The sequence below is a fragment of the Lipotes vexillifer genome, unplaced genomic scaffold (assembly GCF_000442215.2).
Source record: "Lipotes vexillifer unplaced genomic scaffold, Lipotes_vexillifer_v1.1 scaffold1180, whole genome shotgun sequence".
Taxonomy (NCBI): Eukaryota; Metazoa; Chordata; class Mammalia; order Artiodactyla; family Lipotidae; genus Lipotes; species Lipotes vexillifer.
In genome coordinates, this window is record NW_006771828.1 from 996,010 (window position 1) to 1,014,723 (window position 18,714).

The window sequence follows — 18,714 nt, forward strand, 5'->3', positions numbered from 1 at the left end:
AACATTCACAGTATAATAGTTATTAACTAGGTGTTCATAAAAAAAGTGAAATACACAGGTTATAAAATGTACATGTAGTTCGATCCTACTTTTATAGAAATTGTACAAATGTACACACGTATGAAGAATATATACCAAAGTATGTATTTCAATGGATAGAATTGTGAATGGTTTTTTTTTTTTTTTTTGCTTGTCTATTTTTTTTAACCTCTTGAAAATGAACGCTTTAGGCTTTTGTAATGAGGGAAAATTTTTTTTTGAAATTTAAAAATGAACAGTTGCTTAAGAACTTCAGCTGACAGAGAAAAAGCTTCATGAATTTAAATGGAAATTAAAGAATGTTAATTCTTTTGTTTTTACTCTGAAGTTGCCTTTATATGTAATGTAGAACTAGAAGAGAATAATTAGGTAGCATAATTTTTTCTTCAAAAGTTACTGTTTTATCTATGATAAAGTCAGAAGTTACTTTTAGCAATTTGCTGTATTATTTATTATCACATAGTTGTCATGAAGGGAAACAAATCTTAGAAAATGCATTCTAACGGGGCATATCTTCTAGAGTAGTTCTATTTACTAAGTATTTCATTAGTAAGTATATTTAGTAAGTATAGATTCTGGTGCTATATAGTTGGGTCAGGCTAACTTAGGAGCACTGTATTAATTAGCTTCACTTTTATTTCCTGCCTATGTATCATACTCTGAAATATGTTTAATATTAGTGATTTTGTAAGTTGGCATTTTTATTGTGCTTTCATGATTTTTTTTTTCCCTTCTTTAACCAAGGTGCTGTTACCAGATTTGTCTTCTGAGTATAAATTAAAAATGACTGAAGTTCAAGCAATGGTAGAATTCTCCGTGGAGCTAAACAAGTTCTACAATGTGGATTTATTTCAGAGAGGGTTTGTATTTTAATGTGAAAATTGTATATTTTGCATAAGATAAATTGTACAGTTTTCATTTAAATTTAATTACATATTCTTGTTCCACCATATATAAGGAAAACAATGAGCTATATTCAACTATTTTCTCAGAGAAATTTTATTTCTAAATATATATTTGAGTATATTCACATGGATTTAATGATAATGCTGGATATATTTAGCATGTGTTTATGAATTTGTACTGAGCATTGAGAGGATTTTAATGAAAATGTTTGAGATCTAATTTCTGCTTTTTAAAAGCTAACAGTGTGTGGGAAAAATAAAACATATACACAAAACACAAAATGTTGTAGGAACACAAAATGTTGACTCCCCAAAAGGTATATATAGAAAGTGCTCCGGGAATCAGAAGAGAAAAATATCTTTCTGGGCTCGTACGTTAGGAAAAGCATAATGGAGGGATAGGATCAAGGTATGGATAAGATTGATAGGCAGAGGATAAGGTGAAAGACCCTCTTAGTAGGAGAGTGCATCATGAATCAAGTCTCGGAAACAGGGATGAACAGGTTATTTTAAAGAGTAGTAGGAGGTTGGATATTCTCTAGTAGAGTTGTGAAAAGATAGTAAAGAGAGGAGAGGTTATGTTTGTGAAGGGCTTTTGATGTCCGGAGGGATTTGGGTAGCCATTGATGGTTTCCAAGGAAGGATGAAACTGTCACTGTTATTACAATCAGCACTTACTGACATGATGAAGAGCATGGTGATATTGGATGGATGGTCGTGTAGAAGAAATAGAGGCGCAGGGAGCAGTGTGGAGGTGCTCACGATGTCTCAGGATACAAACCTGAATTCCTGTGCTGGCAGTGGTAGCGGTGGGGCTGTGACCAACTGGGGTAGGATGAGAGAAATCTTCTGTTGTTTGTCTGTCTGTCTTGGCTTTGCCATCTTGTTGAAAAAAACAAACAGCTCTGCTCTGCTCTGCTCCACGTGGTCTCTCAGGACAGCCTGGGCTTGTTCTCATGGCAGAGGCAGGAGTCCAAGAAAGAGAGCAGAAGCTGCAGGATCCCTTGTATTGGCACACTTGTTTCCTCACTGCATTCTGCTGACTAAGCAAGTTACAAGGCCAAGCCAGGTCTGGGCTGGGGGCTGTTTGGCCGGTGAAACTCACTGTAAAACTTTATGGGGATTCTGTATGTCTGATATAGTCCATTCCATGCTCTGAAACCCACACCCACAATTGTTTATTGAGACACGACTACTCTCTCAATGAATCACTACTATTTGGAGGTCAGAATTCTGTGGGATCACGCCCTTTAACTTCCTAAAAGCCTTTTTGTCAAGCTGAGGATGTCTACTTAGACACTGCCCTTAACTCCTTTGGAGATCTAAGAAAGGGATTTACAGCCACTCCCTTGATTAGATCTTTGTAAGCAGTTTTCTTTTCCTCCCCAGGAAGTCTTGGTTCCTCTAGATTCTGCTTGTAAAATGATCAGGTCTTTCTTTAGCTCATCTCTTTCTTGCAAAACCTTACTACCCTTGCTAGGAGCAACCAGGTGACATTTCCAATATTCTGCCAGGAAATTAGTTTGCTCGAGTCCAAAAGTTTCTTGGGTACAGTGTCTGACTTCTTCTAAGTTATTGTTTGAAAGCATACTGACCAAAAGTTCATCACTACAAAACATGGGTCACTGTTTTTTAAGTCTCCTATAGTTTCCGCATTATTTTTTTTGCTTCTGTAATTGTAACTAACCGTTACTTTGGTCCCAAAGTCAGTGCCACATATTTTAAGTTTCCTTAGTACCCATTTTCATATTAGTTATTTATTGCCACAGTAATACAGCTGACAACAAACACAAAGCCTCAGTGGCATCACAGCAGTAAGCATTTATTTTTGCTCACAGATCTGTTGATCAGCTGAAAGATTCTGCTGATCTGGGCTGGCCTGGTTCATCTTGGCTGGGCTCATGAATTCACAGTCAGCTGGCAGGGTGCTACCTGGTGCAGAATGGCCCCACCTGGGTGCACTCAGCTCTGCTTTATCATCTCTCATCCTCCAGCTTATTGTCATAGAGGAGGCAGGGATCCAAAGAGAGAGAAAGAAACTGTACAAGAAGACATTTTAAGACCTAGGCTTGGAACTAGCTCACTGTTACCTCTGCCACATTGTACTGCCCGAAACAAGCCGTAAGGCCAGCCCAGATTCAAGGGATGGGGAACTACACTCCACTTCTTAATGGGAGTCTCATTGAGAGAGTGTGGATACAGGGGTGGAGGAAGAAATTGAGGACATTTTAAAGTCAGTCTACCACACACTTTAGCATCTTTTGGTTTTTGTTATTAATTTCTGTGAGGTATTTTGGGGAATAAAGAGTAGGATTTAATGAGTAACTCCATGTGGAGGATGATGCAGAGACAGAAAAAGCATTAAAAAATATGTGTGTGGAGGGTGAATTTACATGATCTCTAGGATTACCTTGAAATAGCTCAGCAAAGAAAAAAATGAATATATGAATCAAATATGGCAAAATCTTTTTCACAGATGAAAAATGGGCAGTGGGATATGGGTGCACTGTTCTACTTTTTGCAAATTTAGAATTTTTAAAAATAAGAAATTTAAAAAGATAATGCTGAAGTTTCAAATCACACTGACTTGGACAATATTAGTGATATTGAAATAAACAATGAAGTTGAAGGGGGCCATGGTGTGGGACTCAGAATTGGTTCATTTCCATATGTTGAGTTTGAGGTAAGATACCAAGTGGAGATAGTTGATAAATAATTGGAGGTTTGGAACTGGAGATAAGGACTAAGTGAACTGTTGTTCCATTTTATTGTCAGCCATGTATGATTGCTGCTTTCATTAATTTTCTGTTATTCTACAATCTAGTTCCCACATCCATTGAGGACTTTTGCAGAATATTGTTATGTAACTGATCTTTCTAAAATCGAATAATTAGAGGCTCATTGTCTTTAGATATATTGCTTGACTTGTTTATTTGTAAGAATATTTTCAAGGATATAATTTACTCTTTTCTATTCTGATTTATCAGTTCCTGCCTTTTAAACCTTTTCTTTATGCTTCTTATTGAGTCTTTACTACCTTTGCCATAAGCAAGTTAATTTAGAGCTTGTGTTTGGCTGTTATGTTAAATAACTGTCAGCTTTGATAGATAAACAGATAAATTTATCTAAATTTATATTTAAATGTTAGGAAATAGAATATATCTTTTCCAATTTATTTTCTGATTTATGAAATGTCTGTTTAGGAGACTGAGATGAGAAACTTACAAATTCAGGTAATGAAATGCAGGCAGAACTCAGAGAGGCTGCATGTTCAGCTCCTGACCACTGCAGTAAAGTGGGTATTGCAGTAGTCACATGAAGTTTTTGGTTGCTCAGTGCATATAAAAGTGATGTTTATACTAAACTGTAGTCTGTTAAGTGTGCAATAGCATTATGTCTAAAAACACAATGTACATACCTTAAGTAAAAAATACCTTAATGCTAGAAAGTGCAACAGTAACATCAAAGATCACCAATCATAGATCACCATAGCAAACATAATAACAGTGAAAATGAAATATTGCAAAAATTACCCAAATGTGACGCAGAGACACGAAGTGAGCAAATGCTGCTGGGGAAAATGGCACCGTTAGGCTTGCTTGGCCCAGGGTTGGCACAGACCTTCAATTTGTAAAGAAACACATCATGTGCGAGGTGTAATAAAGTGAAGTGTAATAAAACAAGGTCTGCCTGTAGTCCTGTGCAGTATTTTACTTCAGTGTTTTTAAAATAACATCAATAAATATCTTACTGCATAGCACTAAGTCATAGCCCAGCAGGAACTAATGGAGGTGGAGTATATGAGGAAGCACTTCTTGTGTACGTTTGGTGATGGCCCTTGTCCTACGCGTCCACAGTGTTTAGTGTTTAATTTTGCCACTGTTGTTGTTACACGATAAGGGACCGACTAGGCAGGGCCTAAGCTGTAGGCAGGCTCAGAAGAGAGAGAACATGTGGCATCTGAGTAGGTCTGTTTTTACTATAATTACATTGTTTTTCCTTAATGGTAAACCAATAGCCCAGATACTATCAATCTAAAGAAAAACTAGCTGTATTTTCATTTTAACCTATTCTGTCTTTTTTTAAGTATGGTAGATTGTAAACTGTGAAAAGAAAATTGAGACTCTACAGCATTGATTATGAATTTGATGTTATTAAATGGTATGTGGGCATATGTCTTATATAAATGAGAGATATAAGAACTCAGTGTAACTAACTTGTTTTGAGTTGTTTATTATACTAGAAGTACATGATTACAAGTTGGTGGACTTCCCAATTGACTATTCAAAATTCGTTTATCAAGAGGACTCCAAAGGGGGAGGAGAGATCGCCTTTTAAATATACAGGGAAAAATATTATTTAAACACCTGTTCTCAACAGCATAAAGGATAAGAGAGTGGGATTAAATTGAAGCTGTAGCAATTTCAGTTAGGTATTAAACTGGAGGGGAAATTTCCTCTCTTTGGAGACCATTGCAAAATTATGAGAACATCTTTTTCTGGAATTCTTTAGGATATTGCTATTGAGTACTCATCTGCATACAGTTTGTTACTAATTCAAGAAGAGGTGAGGCACTTTCGCCAGAATGTAGATTAATGCACTGCTTTCTTCAGTGAGAAACTCTTGCTAGGAAGGAAAAAAAAAAAAAGACTAGTTAAAACAGTGTGTTCTGAGATGGAGTCGGTTTGCTTTATTTCACTGCAGGTTGGTAACATGTCACAGAGATGCGCCAGTGTACGTACCACAGTTTAAAAAACACAGCTTTAGAATATCAGTGAATGGCTTCTAGAATGGAGTTGAGTTTAATTCATTTCAGAAGGAAGCAAATGGACTAACGTTAGGTATTCTCAAATATTTAGAAAGTGTGGGAACTTGGGCAAAGTGCTGTATGTTTTAACATTCTTTTGTAAAGCAAGTGAAATGTTATCAGTTTGATTTGTCTCCAGGTGTGTTTGGGAGAGTCAGCAATCCAGCATACTGCTGATAATAAAATAAGTAATGACGAGTGAGTCCCTCCAAGTCATCCAGGAGGGTTGGAATCAACTTCTTCTGAACCCCTTTTAATGTTGATATGTGGACCTCTTCCCATGGATCATGAATATTCTTAATGGCATCTAGAATGATGAATTCTTTCTGTAAGGTTTTCAATTGACTTTGCCCAGATCGACCAGAGGAGTCACTGTCTCTGGAAGCTATAGCCTTATAAAATGTATTTTTTAAATTGTAAGACTTGGGAGTGGAAATGACTCCTTGATCCATGGGCGGCAGAATAGATGTCGTGTTACCAGGTGTGAAAACAACATGAATCCCACTGTCCATCTCCATCAGAGCTCTTGGGTGACCAGGTGCATTGTCAACAAGCAGTCACATTTTGAAAAGAATTTTTTTTTCTTAGCAGTAGGTCTCAACAGTAGGCTTAAAATATTCAGTAAGCCATGTTGTAAACAGACGTACTGTCATCCAGGCTTTGTTGTTCCATTTAGAGAGCACCGGCAGAGGAGATTTAGCCCTAGGATTTTCAGAATGGTGAATGAGCATTGGCTTCAAGTTAAGTCACCAGCTGCATCAGCCCTAACAAGAGAGTCAGCCCGTCCTTTGAAGCTTTGAAGCCCGGCATTGACTTCTCTCTAGCTATGAAAGTCCTAAACGGCATCTTCTAATAGAACACTGTTTTGCGTATATTGAAAATCTGTTGTTCAGTGCAGCCACCTTCACGAATTATCTCAGCCAGATCTTCCGGATAACTTGCTGCAGCTTCTCCATCAGCACGTGCTGCTTTCCCTTGCACTTTGTTGTTATGGAGACGGCTCCTTTCCTTAAACCTCATGGACCAGCCTCTGCTGGCTTCAGACTTTGCTTCTGCAGCTTCCTCATCTCTCTCAGCCTTCAGGGAGTTAAAGAGAGTTAGAGCCTTGCTCTGGATTAGGCTTTGGCTTAAGGGAATGTTGTGGCTGGTTTGATCTTCTCTCCAGGCAACTAAAGCTTTCTTCATATCAGCAATAAGGTCGTTTTGCTTTCTTATCATTCGTGTGTTCACTGGAGCAGCACTTTGAATTTCCTTCAAGGCTTTCCCTTTACATCCACACTGTGGCTTCCTGTTTGGCACAAGAGGCCTAGTTTTCTGCCTCAGCTTTGAACATGCCTTCCTTACTAAGCTTAATCGTTTCTAGCTTTTGGTTTAAAATGAGAAACAACCAACTCTTCCTTTAACTTGAACACTTAGAGGCCATTGTAGGTTTATTAATTGGACTAATTTCAATATCATGTGTCTCAGAGAATGGGGAGGCCCGCGGGGAGAGAGAGATCGGGGAATGGCTGGTCGGTAGAGCAGTCAGAACACACACAACATTTATTAAGTTCACTGTCTTATATGAGTGGTTTGTGGGGCCCCCAAACAATTACAAGAGTAGCATCAAAGATCACTGATTGCAAATCACTGTAACACATGTAATAATAATGAAAAAGTTTGAAATACTGTGAGAATTACCAAAATGTGACACTGAGACACGAAGTGAGCGAATGCTATTGAGAAAATCATGCCAATAGACTTGCTTGACACAGGGTTGCTAGAAACCTTCAACTTGTAAAAACCAAAATATTGGGTTAGCCAAAAAGTGCCTTCGGTTTTTAAGTAAAAATAAAAGACATATTTTTCATTTTCACCAAGAACTTTATTGAGCAACACATTCACCATTTTGTTCCACCATCTTCTGCCATTTATCAGGCAACTTCATAATTCCATCTTCCCAAAACTTTTTATCTTTTTGAGCAAAGAACTGTTCTAGATGCCTTTTACAGTCTTCCAGGGAATTGAAATTTTTTGCATTAAGAGAATTCTGTAAAGACCGAAATAAATGGAAATACGAAGGTGCAATGTCTGGTGAATACAGTGGATGAATCAGAACTTCCCAGCCAGGCTATAACAGTTTTTGCCTGGTCATCAAAGAAACATGCGGTCTTGTGTTATCGTGATGGAAGATTATGCGTTTTCTGTTGACTAATTCTGGACACTTTTCGTCAAGTGCTGCTTTCACTTGGTCTAATTGGGAGCAGTACTTGTTGGAATTAATCGTTTGGCTTTCCGGAAGGAGCCCCTTCCAATCCCACCATATATACACCATCACCTTCTTTGGATGAAGACCGGCCATTGATGTGGTTGGTGGTGTTCATTTTGCTTGCCCTCTGCTCTATTCCATTCCACATTATAGTACAGTATCCACTTTTCATCGCCCATCACAATATGTTTTAAAAATGGAACATTTTCATTACATTTAAGTAGAGAATCGCATGCAGAAATACGGTCAAGGAGGTTGTTTCACTTATCTCATGTGGAACCCAAAGATCAAAGCCATTAACATAACCAAGCTGGTGCACATGATTTTCAGCACCTGATTTGGATATTTTGAGTATGTCAGCTGTCTCCCGCATGGTATAACGTTGGTTGTTCTCAATTAATGTCTTGATTTGATCACTATCAACTTCAGCTGGTCTACCCAACCATGGAGCATCATCCAGCGAGAAATCTCCAGCACAAAAGTTTGCAAACCACTTTTGACACATTCTATCAGTCACAGCACCTTCTCCATACACTGCACAAATCTTTTTGTGCATTTCAGTTGCGTTTTTACCTTTCTTGAAATAATAAAGCACAATATGCTGAAAATGTTGCTTTTTTTCTTCCATCTTCAATATTAAAAAGGCTGCACAAAAATTCACCAATTTTGATAAGTCTTTTTTTAAATGCATGTTGATATGACAGCTGTCACATACAATCTAATAAAATTGTTTTGAACGAAGTTAAAAACAACCAAGGGCTACTAGAGCCATCTTATGGGAAAATACCAAATGAACCTTTTGGCCACCCCAATACCTTTGAATAAAGTGTGATAAAAACAAGTTATGACTATACCAATATGAACTCATGGATTTTTAATGTATCTGATGGTAATTCTGCATCATTAATCTTCTTGATGTTCAGAGAGAGCCTTGTAGGTTGATTTCTGTGAACTTCTCATGGAGTGACCCAGGCAGTATTTGAGAGCTTCCATGTTTCCTACTGTGACTAGCTTTTCCAGATTCTAGTATATTCCCTGCTCTAGATTTGGAATCAGCCAGTGGGCTCTAGTTCCCTTTAGTAGGAAATAGTGTTTAGAGATCGTAATATATGTGTTAAAGATACACATTTTTATTGAGTCATTGCTTCTAGGCCTTCTCAGTTGACAGAGATAGAAAATACATTTTTTTAAGAAAAATACACGATAAATTTTTACTATTTTCCTATTCTAATTTTAGATTACAAGGATTTTACTTTTTTAATTTTATATTTATCTCTTTTCATTTACACTGAAAATCTTGGTTCCTAATAACATGATTACTTAACTTGTTTTATTCATGTGTGTGCAAATATGTCTAAGATAATTTCAAAATAATAGTACCACCAACAAGACTATAAATGTTGTTTAAAGCTTCTTTGGGGTTCTCTTTTATTGTAGGATATATCCCATGAGGAATAGGCACTTAAAGTACTATGTTTTAAAAATCTCTTGAAAGAACTTTGTGAAATTGCAGTTAAGAAGGTACACATTAAGTTCAGTTGTTTTAGGGTGGTTTAGGGGATTGCTTTTTTTTAATTTAATTTATTTTGTTATTATATAAAAATATTTTGTGGTTCCAAAATCAAAACTCTGAGGTACATACATTGAGAGAGGCCTTGTTTTCATCCTGGTCCCTTCTCCTGAACCCCATTCCCCCACCTATAGGTAACCATTTTATTTTTTATTAGTTTTGTGTATATCCTTCCCTTTTATTACTCTTTAAAAGGCAAAAAATATATATAATCATATCCTTTCTTCTTACACAAAGGTAGCATAGTACACATGTTCCATGCTTGCTTTTGTTGGTAAAAAATGTATCTTAGAGATCACTCCTTTGCTATATGTAGAGATATACTAAATATATATGTAAATATAGATATACTAAAATATATATATAAAAGATTACTTTTTATAACCATGTGGTACTGCATTGTATAGTTGCACCATAGTTTATTCAGCCAGTCCCTTAATGATGGACATTTTGCTTTTTTCTTGGGTTTTCCTGTTGCAGTTAAGGCTGCAATGAATAGCCTTGTGCTACCTCATTGAATATTTTTGCTAAAGTATCTTTGGGAAATAGTCTTAAAAGTGCTAGGTCAAAGAGTAAATGTCTATGTGTTTTTGCTCCTTATTGATAAATTCCCCTCCATGTGGCGTTGCACAATTTTACTTCACCAGCAGTACAGAAGAATTTCTTTTTGCCCAGAGCCTCACCAGCAGAGTATTTTGTCAAACTGCTGGTTTTCTTTCGATGTGACAGATGAGGAAGGATAGCCCATTATAGTTTTAATTTGTAGTTTTTAAAATTATAAGTAAGATTGAAAATTTTTTCATGTATTTAAGAGACATTTGCGATTCTTTTTTGGTGAACTGTTTATTAATTTTCTTTTTCATTTTTTTAGGTTAATTGGCCTTTTTCTTCTCAATTTTTAGATGCTTTTTATATATTAGGAATATAACCCAGGCTTTTAAAGCCGAAAGTAAAGTTTGTCAGAATGAATCAGCAGATGCCTGTAGGACAAAAGCAGCTTCATTGCGTTGTCTACCTGACTGATTTTATTTGATAATTCCATACTATTTTGTTACTTCAATAATTTTATAAAGATATATTTTTACACTTTATTTGGCTGTTTTAGTTGTTTTTTTAGCAAGAAGTTCTGAATAACCTAGCTCACCACAGCCCTTAGAAAAGGAAATATTTTATCCTTTGCTTTTAAAATTTTATCTCTTATTTGATATTTTACATAAAAAAGTTAACATATGCACATTTGAAAGTTTTGTTCATTTTTGAAGATTTATACCTTTAAAGTATCATTAATTTTAATTAAAAAATATATTTACAGTCATAATAGACTGCATTTATAAATGCAAAGTGAACATCGCTTAAAATAATGTAGGTAATTACTTCCAGTGGTTTGTTTTTCCTGTATCTCTAGAACTTAGCCCAGTGGCTAAACATAGGTGGGTCCTCAATAAGTCATGAATTAATGGTACGTGTATGTATATGTATACACAGGCACATTTATTTATTTTTTAATATGTTGAACCATATGTTTTAGGCACTTTTTTTTTCATTTGTTTATTTTTGGCTTCATTGGGTCTTTGTTGCTGCATGCGGGCTTTCTCTAGTTGCAGCAAGCGGGGGCTACTCTTTGTTGCAGTGCGTGGGCTTCTAATTGCGGTGGCTTCTCTTGTTGCGGAGCACAGGCTCTAGACACGGGCTCAGTAGTTGTGGCTCGTGGGCTCTAGAGTGCACCCTCAGTAGTTGTGGCACACGGGCTTAGTTGCTCTGCGGCATGTGGGATCTTCCCAGACCAGGGATTGAACCCGTGTCCCCTGCATTGGCAGGCGGATTCTTAACCACTGCGCCACGGAAGTCCCACATGCACATTTAAATTCAGGGTGTTTTAAATTAGGATACTCTAACAGTATACAGTAAATGCAGAGTGTTGTTTAAATGTCTCTGAATTTATGTGTGCAAATCATTATATTAGGATTGAGGGTGTACACTTACAAATAGGGTATAGTTCTTGTGCTTAAGAAGCTTAAAGTGAAATGTCTATCAGTTGCTTATTCTTAAGCTCTTATGCCACATACCTGAATATTTTAAAATAGCAATATTTCACTTAATCTTTAATTAAAATTAAAACTTTGCTGTCCTTTGGTCCCAAGGCTCCTGCTCTTTCCACTTTGATTTTTCTTCTCAGTCATCTCACGTCTTCAAGGTGACCTCATCTTAATCTCAACTAAGCATCTATCTCTGTGGAGTTTTGCCATGTCTCTTTAAGGCCAAATTGTGATTTTAAAGGTTCTAAATTTAATTGGCTACTGTTTCATTCACTCTTTAATTCGGGCTTTGTGATCTGACCATATGTTCTCTTCAAGGCCGCACCTTCCTAGAAATAATAGTAATAAATATATTTATATATTTTAATCTTTGTATTATTTACAAATGTAATATTTAAACTATCATCTAGGAAATTATTAAAGAGAAATAAAGAGTAAATATTCAGCTCCCTAGGGTCCGTCTAAAGTCATCCCTGATTTATAATCTTCATTTAGCTTTGAGTAACCCTCTGTGTGTGTGTGTGTGTGTGTGTGTGTGTGTGTACAAAGATACATGTATCCTCCATTACATACACAAACTAGTAGTGTAATGATGTTAAAACACAAGCATATTATAATACTTTTATCTCATAATTTTTTCTGTTTAAACTGATATTGTTAATGACTGGTAGATTTTTTTTAATATATATTTTTTCTTAATTTTGTAGAATAAATAAGCAAGTAAAAGTGCATAAACTAAACAGAATAGTTATGACCTCGAAAAAATACTGAATTCTTTAAACCAAATACATATCTTACAGTATGAAACTAATTTTTTTAAAACTGTCTACTATTAATCCTGCATTTTCTCAAAATTATGCTTAAGAATAATTTATTATCTTTTAAAAGAAAAAAATGAATAAATCAAATAAAACAGTGAAAGTCTTTAAATCGTTAGTAACTGCTGTGGTTGCCATGCATTCTCTCATTTAAAGTAAGATTGTTTCTCTTGTCTGTCTTTACACATGCCTGTTTCCCTTTGGGTTTTATGCCATGCTGGTATTTAATCTGTGTGTGGATCTGATACACTGTTTTCCACCAGCAGTAAATACTGTGGGAGACTGATAGAAGCAGACCAACTTTATTTTTTAATACATATAGATATATAGAAATTGCGGCATTGCATATTTTTAAATGTTTTGAAGTGACTTCTTTGTCTCTTTTGCTTTAGTTTTTACCAGATTCGTGCGTCTATGAAAATTCCACCAAGAGTTCCCCACAGAGTAGAAGCTAGTTTGTTACATGCAGCAGGTAAGCCAAGGGATATTTTCAACTGTTTTTTAAAAATGTGAAGCAATATTATAATGACCAATAATAAATTTCATAATTATTTTTATCTTTTAATTACAAATATAAGATGCCACAGAGCATCATTCTCATACCTCTTATAAAAAATATATTTGATGCCTTAGTAAAACAGGCTTGATTATAGGTTCCTTGTCTCCCTCTTAGCTTTCTTATGATGAGTGAATAAAAGAAAGTATGTGAAATTTCCATGAAACCAAACATAAGTGGGGGTGGTATCATTTATATCATGTAATATATAAATTTAACAAATACACAGTAAATGTGGACACATAATTTGACATATGATCACAAAGGTGTTTTATGATAAAGTTTTATAGTATGCGTTTTGAGAATATTTTTCAACCACTTTTTTTTTTCTGGTTGATTACTCTAATTAGAAAACAAAGGGCCAGAAAGCATAAAATAGACAAGTTATAGCAGCTCTTTTATTACTCATATTCTGAGGAGACACACCAGCATTAAAGGATTGGAGCCAAAACTGGTGGCCCTGACATAATCATTGGGCATTTTTTGAGCTTTCCTGATACAGTGTACTCTGTTTCAGTCTAAGCAGTTAGAAAACGAAATGGTTAATGAAACGTACTAGAGAGTTATCATATATTTCTAATATGAATTACTAGTTTTCAAAGCATCACAAAATAATAAGTATACCTAACATTAAAGCTATGTTGAGCACAGTTCAGTTCATTTTTGAAATTTAAAAATACATTCTGGGAATTTGAAGTGTTGAGCATTATCTTTCTTAGAGAACTATGGATACCAAAATGCTGGTTAATGTTAAAGTTTAATGAATTGTACATAATGGAGAGTTTACTCTTTCTGAAGACTGTCAAAATGCTCAGGGAGGCCTATTGCTTATGACCAAAAATATGTACCTTTTTTCTTTTCAAAGTTAATTTTCTTCTTGGGCTGGTGTACATGTTGGAGTATACATTTATTGTCAATAGGTCTTTTGTAAGTCTACTTTCTAGGAAACAGGTTAAAACAACTAATGTTTCAGGACAGATTGGTACTGCCTTTTTGACCTTTCTTAATCAGCAGACTAAATGTCCTGCTCTGTTGTATCTCCTAAAATTGCCAGTTGGAAAATACTGTAGAAAAACTTCTTTTTTCTGGACTACCTTTTTATTTATATATATTTTCAGCTTTATAGAGGAATAATTGACAAATATCATTTTACATATTTAAAGTGTACGATGTGATTTGTTATACACATACATTGTATAGTACATATACATATGTGATTTGTTATACAGATACAATGTGAAAAAATTGCCATGGTCAAGATAATTAGCACATCTATCACTTCACATAGTTAGTTGTTTTGTGTGTTTGTGGGAAAGAAGGCCTAAGATTTATTCTTAACAGATTTCAGGTATACAGTACTTTATTACTAACTATAGTCATGCTGTGCGTTAGATCTGCAGAACTTATTTTTCTTATAACTAAAAGTTTGTACCCTTTGACCTACATCTCCCCATTTCTCCCACACCCCAGCCCCTGGCAACTGCCATTCTACTGTCTGTTTCTATGAAACTGACTTTTTTGTTTCGTTTCCACATGTAAGTGATAACATCCAGTATTTGTCTTTCTGTGTCTGACTTATTTCATGCAGCTTAATGCCCTCCAGTTTCATCCATGTTGCTGCAAATGACAAGATTTCCATCTTTTTTTATGGCTGAATAGTATTCCATTGTTTAAAGAAGAACTGCATTTTCTTTATCCATTCCTCCACTGACAGACACTTGGGTTATTTCCACGTCTTGGCTATTGTGAATGATGCTGCAATGAAAATGGGAGTGCAGAATTTTCTTTTAGATACTGATTTCATTTCTTTCAAATATATATTCAGGAGTGGGATTGCTGGATCATTTGGAGGTTCTATATTCAATTTTTTGAGGCTCCTCCATACTGTTTGCCATAGTGACTGCACCAATTTACATTCTCCCCAACAGTGCGCAAGTGTTCCCTTTTCTCCACATCCTGGCCAACATTTGTTATTTCTTGACGTTTTCATAATAGGTATTCTGACAGATGTGAAGTGGTATCTCTTTGTGCTTTTGATTTGCGTTTCCCTGATGATTAGTGATGTTGAGCACCGTTTCATGTACCCGTTGGCCATTTGTATGTCTTCTTTGCCAAAAAATGTCTGTTCGGTTCCTCTGCCTATTCTAAAATCAGATTGTTGTTTTGCTGTTGAGTTGTTTGGTTCTTTATATATTTTGGACATTATCCCCTATCAGATATATGATTGGCAAATATTTTCTCCCAGTTAGTAGGTTGCTTTTTCTTCTGTTGGTGGTGTCCTCTGCTGTGCAGAAGCCTTGTAGTTTAATGTAGTCCCACCTGTCTATTTTTGCCTTTGCTTTGGTGTCAAATCCAAATAATTGTTGCCAAGACCAATGTCAAGGAGCTTTTCCCCTTTGTTTTCTTCTAGGAGCTTTGTGATTTCAGGTCTCAAATTTAAGTCTAATCCATTTTGAGTTAATTTTTGTGAGTGATATAAAATAGGGGTCCAGTTTGATTCTTTTGAATGTGAATGTCCAGTTTTCCCAGCACCACTTTTCGAAGAGACTCTTCTCCTTATTATGTGTTCTTGGTGCCTTGTCAGATATTAGTTGACCATATGTGGTGGGCTGATTTCTGGGCTCTTTTTTGTGTCATTGATCTATATGCCTGTTTTTATGCCAATACCATACTTCTTTGATTACTATAGCCTTGCAATGTAGTTTGAAATCAAAAAGTGTGACGCCTCCAGCTTTGTTCTTTTGTTCTCAAGATTGCTCTGGCTATTCAGGAACTTTTGTGGTCTCGTACAAATCTTAGGATAATTTTTTCTATTTCTGTGAAAAATACCATTGGAATTTTGATAGAGATTATATTGAATTTGTAGGTCACTTCAGGTAGTATGGATATTTTAGCAATATTCATTCTTCCAATCCAAGAACACAGGTTATCTTTCCATTTATTTGTGTCTTCTTCAGTTTCTTTCCTCAGTGTCTTATAGTTTTCAGTGTACAGGTCTTTCATCTCCTCTGGTTAAATTTATTCCTAAGTATTTTATTGCTTTTGATGCTATTGTAAATGGGATTTTCTTCTTGATTTCTCTTTCAGTCAGTCCATTGTTAGTGTATAGAAATGCAACTGATTTTTATATGTTGATTCTGTGTCCTGCAGCTTTATTAAGTTCATTGATTAATTCTAACAGCTTTTTGGTGGAGACTTTAGGGTTTTTATGTATAAGATCATGTCATCTGCATACAGAGATGATTTTAATTCTTCCTTTAAATTCTTTAATTTAATTAAAGAATTTAATTCTTCCTATTTGGATGCCTTTAATTTCCTTTTTTTTGCCAGTTTGTTGTGGCTAGGACTTCTAGTACTGTGTTGAACAGGAGTGGTAAGAGTGGGCATCCTTTTCTTGTTCCTGACTTGAGAGGAACACTTTGAACTTTTTACCACTGAAGATTTGTTAGCTGTGGGCTTGTCATAAATGGGCTTTATTATGTTGAGGTACATTCCTTCTGTACCTAATTGATTGAGAGTTTTTATCATGAAAGTATGTTGAGTTTTGTCAAATTATTTTTCTGCATCTGTTGAGATGATCATATGATTCTTATCCTTCATTTAATCCTTCATTTATCTTCATTTCGTTAATGTGGTATATCACGTTTATTGATTTGCATATGTCAAACCATCCTTGCATCCCAGGGATAAATCCCACTTGATCATAGTGTTTGATCCTTTTAATGTGCTCTTGAATTTGGTTTGCTAGTATTTTGTTGAGGATTTTTGCATCTTTGTTCATCAGAGCTATGGTACACAAAGATATCAACACTTTTACAAATGCAGTGGCCCTGAATGAACTGTAAGACGTGCTGCTTTTCCTGCCCAAGACCATCCCCAGCTTGGCTACCTTTTATGTGTGTCATGTTCCACAGCTTCTGAACCATCCTCTGAAACCTCCCTGGGAATATAAATCTGGCATCCCAATTGTATTTCCTGCCAGTATACCCCAGAGTAGCCTATGGTGTTGAATGTTTAAGTTTGTATGAAAATTATAGAGAATAATGGTTGATGGAATGTCATGACTTATTAGAGGCTCACAGATATAGTAGATCCAAAATAATGTTCAGGTGAGTTTCCTCACCAGCAATCTGAAAAACAAAGAGCAAAGAAAGGCAGCCAGTTTATTCCAATCTAAGAGGTATTAGTTCTTTTCTCTTTTTATGTCTTTCCTCCCCCACGATTTGTTTCATTTTAAAATGATATTTAAGAGTTTCTCGAGTATGTGTACCTTTTTAGTATTAGTAAATTTGTTAGGAAAAAGTATCCTTCCAAAATTTTTCTGCCTCCAGAAATTACTCCTATGTATTTGGCTGATTTCTAGACTCATCCTTGCTAACAACATAAATATGTTTAAGTCTCTTTTCGCTTCTGTTCCTTAACAGTTCACATTTCCTTCCAAGGGCTTGAATTTTCTCTGTACTTTTTGTTACATACCCTGTTTTTCTTCTAATTTAGATTTGTGCTTCCATCTCAAGACCTTTTCTTTCCAGCTCTATATTTTACCATATATCCTACACCAGGTGTATATTTCTGGAAAACTTTTAAGAAGAAGAGAAAAAAATGATGATTTTGCCTGTGAGTTGTAGTAGGCAGGTTAGATGGTTTGGGAATTAGATGGTGTTATACAGCTTATTGCAACATGTTTAAATTATTTCCAGCACAAGATTGTGCTGACAGTGAGAGGCTTGAGTCAGGACATAGCTGTCATCTTATAATAACATCAGTCATGAGAGACAGTGAGTATTTATGGGGCTGTTGAAAACAGAATCATAACAGTGCATTCAGAGATTTTTACAACAGAGAAGTCATTGCCGGTTCTGGGAAGCTGGCCCCAGTTTGAAATGTTAGAAGACTATGTACAATTTTGATAAAAAGTCAAGAACAACTTGCCATTTCTAATAGTGATAGTAGTTTTTAAAAAGAAGCGTATACCGTTTTATTTGATTTTTCGTATCTATCCATCCCTTTTCTCTGAAAAAAATATTTTTATGCAAATAATACCAGCAAAGAGTTAAAAGATCCATTAGTCCAGAAAGATTAGTAGTGCAAACCATAGCTCCTTCTCTGGATGCACCCGCTTTTAACTGTTTCTGTAGCCCTGATGGTTCCCCTACATGGACATTCCACGTCCTGTAACAATTTATGTCACACCACTTCCTCCCTCTCCCCCTATTTTTTAAGAGGTACCATTATTCTCACATTTCTCTTTGATCATTACCGGAGCTTCAAATGAAATATTTAAAGCTCTGTTTCTTATTTCAGCACATATGACAGACCCCTCATTTTCTAAAGTAAGGATATAAACAATCTTACCCCTTTTTTCAAATTTTCTCTTTCCCTCCACTTCCCAACCTGTTGGACATATCCTTTGTTTTATATTATCAAGATTGCTAACATTCATATTCGGATTTGTAACTGTAGTTAAATCTTGTGTTTTTTGCCTATGGGTTTATTCCAAATGTTGAAAACAAGTAAACAGCATTTACATTTCCATGGTAACACAAGAGGAAAAGGGTTTATAAAATTGAAATGACTATCCAACATAAAGAAGGAGGATCTTAAGTTTCTGGCAAGACAAGGCAAATCTAGTTCCCATTTTGGTATTGATCTGGGTCACCTATGAAATTGAGATAGCTATAGGTATATCTTAGGTATTTTAGTAGTTGTAGAGTCAAAGGTGCAGCTTTGTTGTG

At 35.6% G+C, this 18,714-nt stretch overlaps 1 protein-coding gene across 1 annotated transcript in view; it reads left to right on the forward strand.

Annotated features, from left to right (window-relative positions):
- Window positions 1-807: 807 nt before the first annotated feature.
- The window catches only part of FAM135A (family with sequence similarity 135 member A), a 102,218-nt gene continuing 84,311 nt past the window's right edge, over window positions 808-18,714 (forward strand). Inside the window, exons 1-2 of the mRNA XM_007447209.1 lie at window positions 808-899; window positions 12,816-12,895. Of these exons, the coding sequence (XP_007447271.1) occupies window positions 823-899; window positions 12,816-12,895 (157 nt within the window). The 5' untranslated portion in view covers window positions 808-822. The remainder of the gene's footprint in view (window positions 900-12,815; window positions 12,896-18,714) is intronic.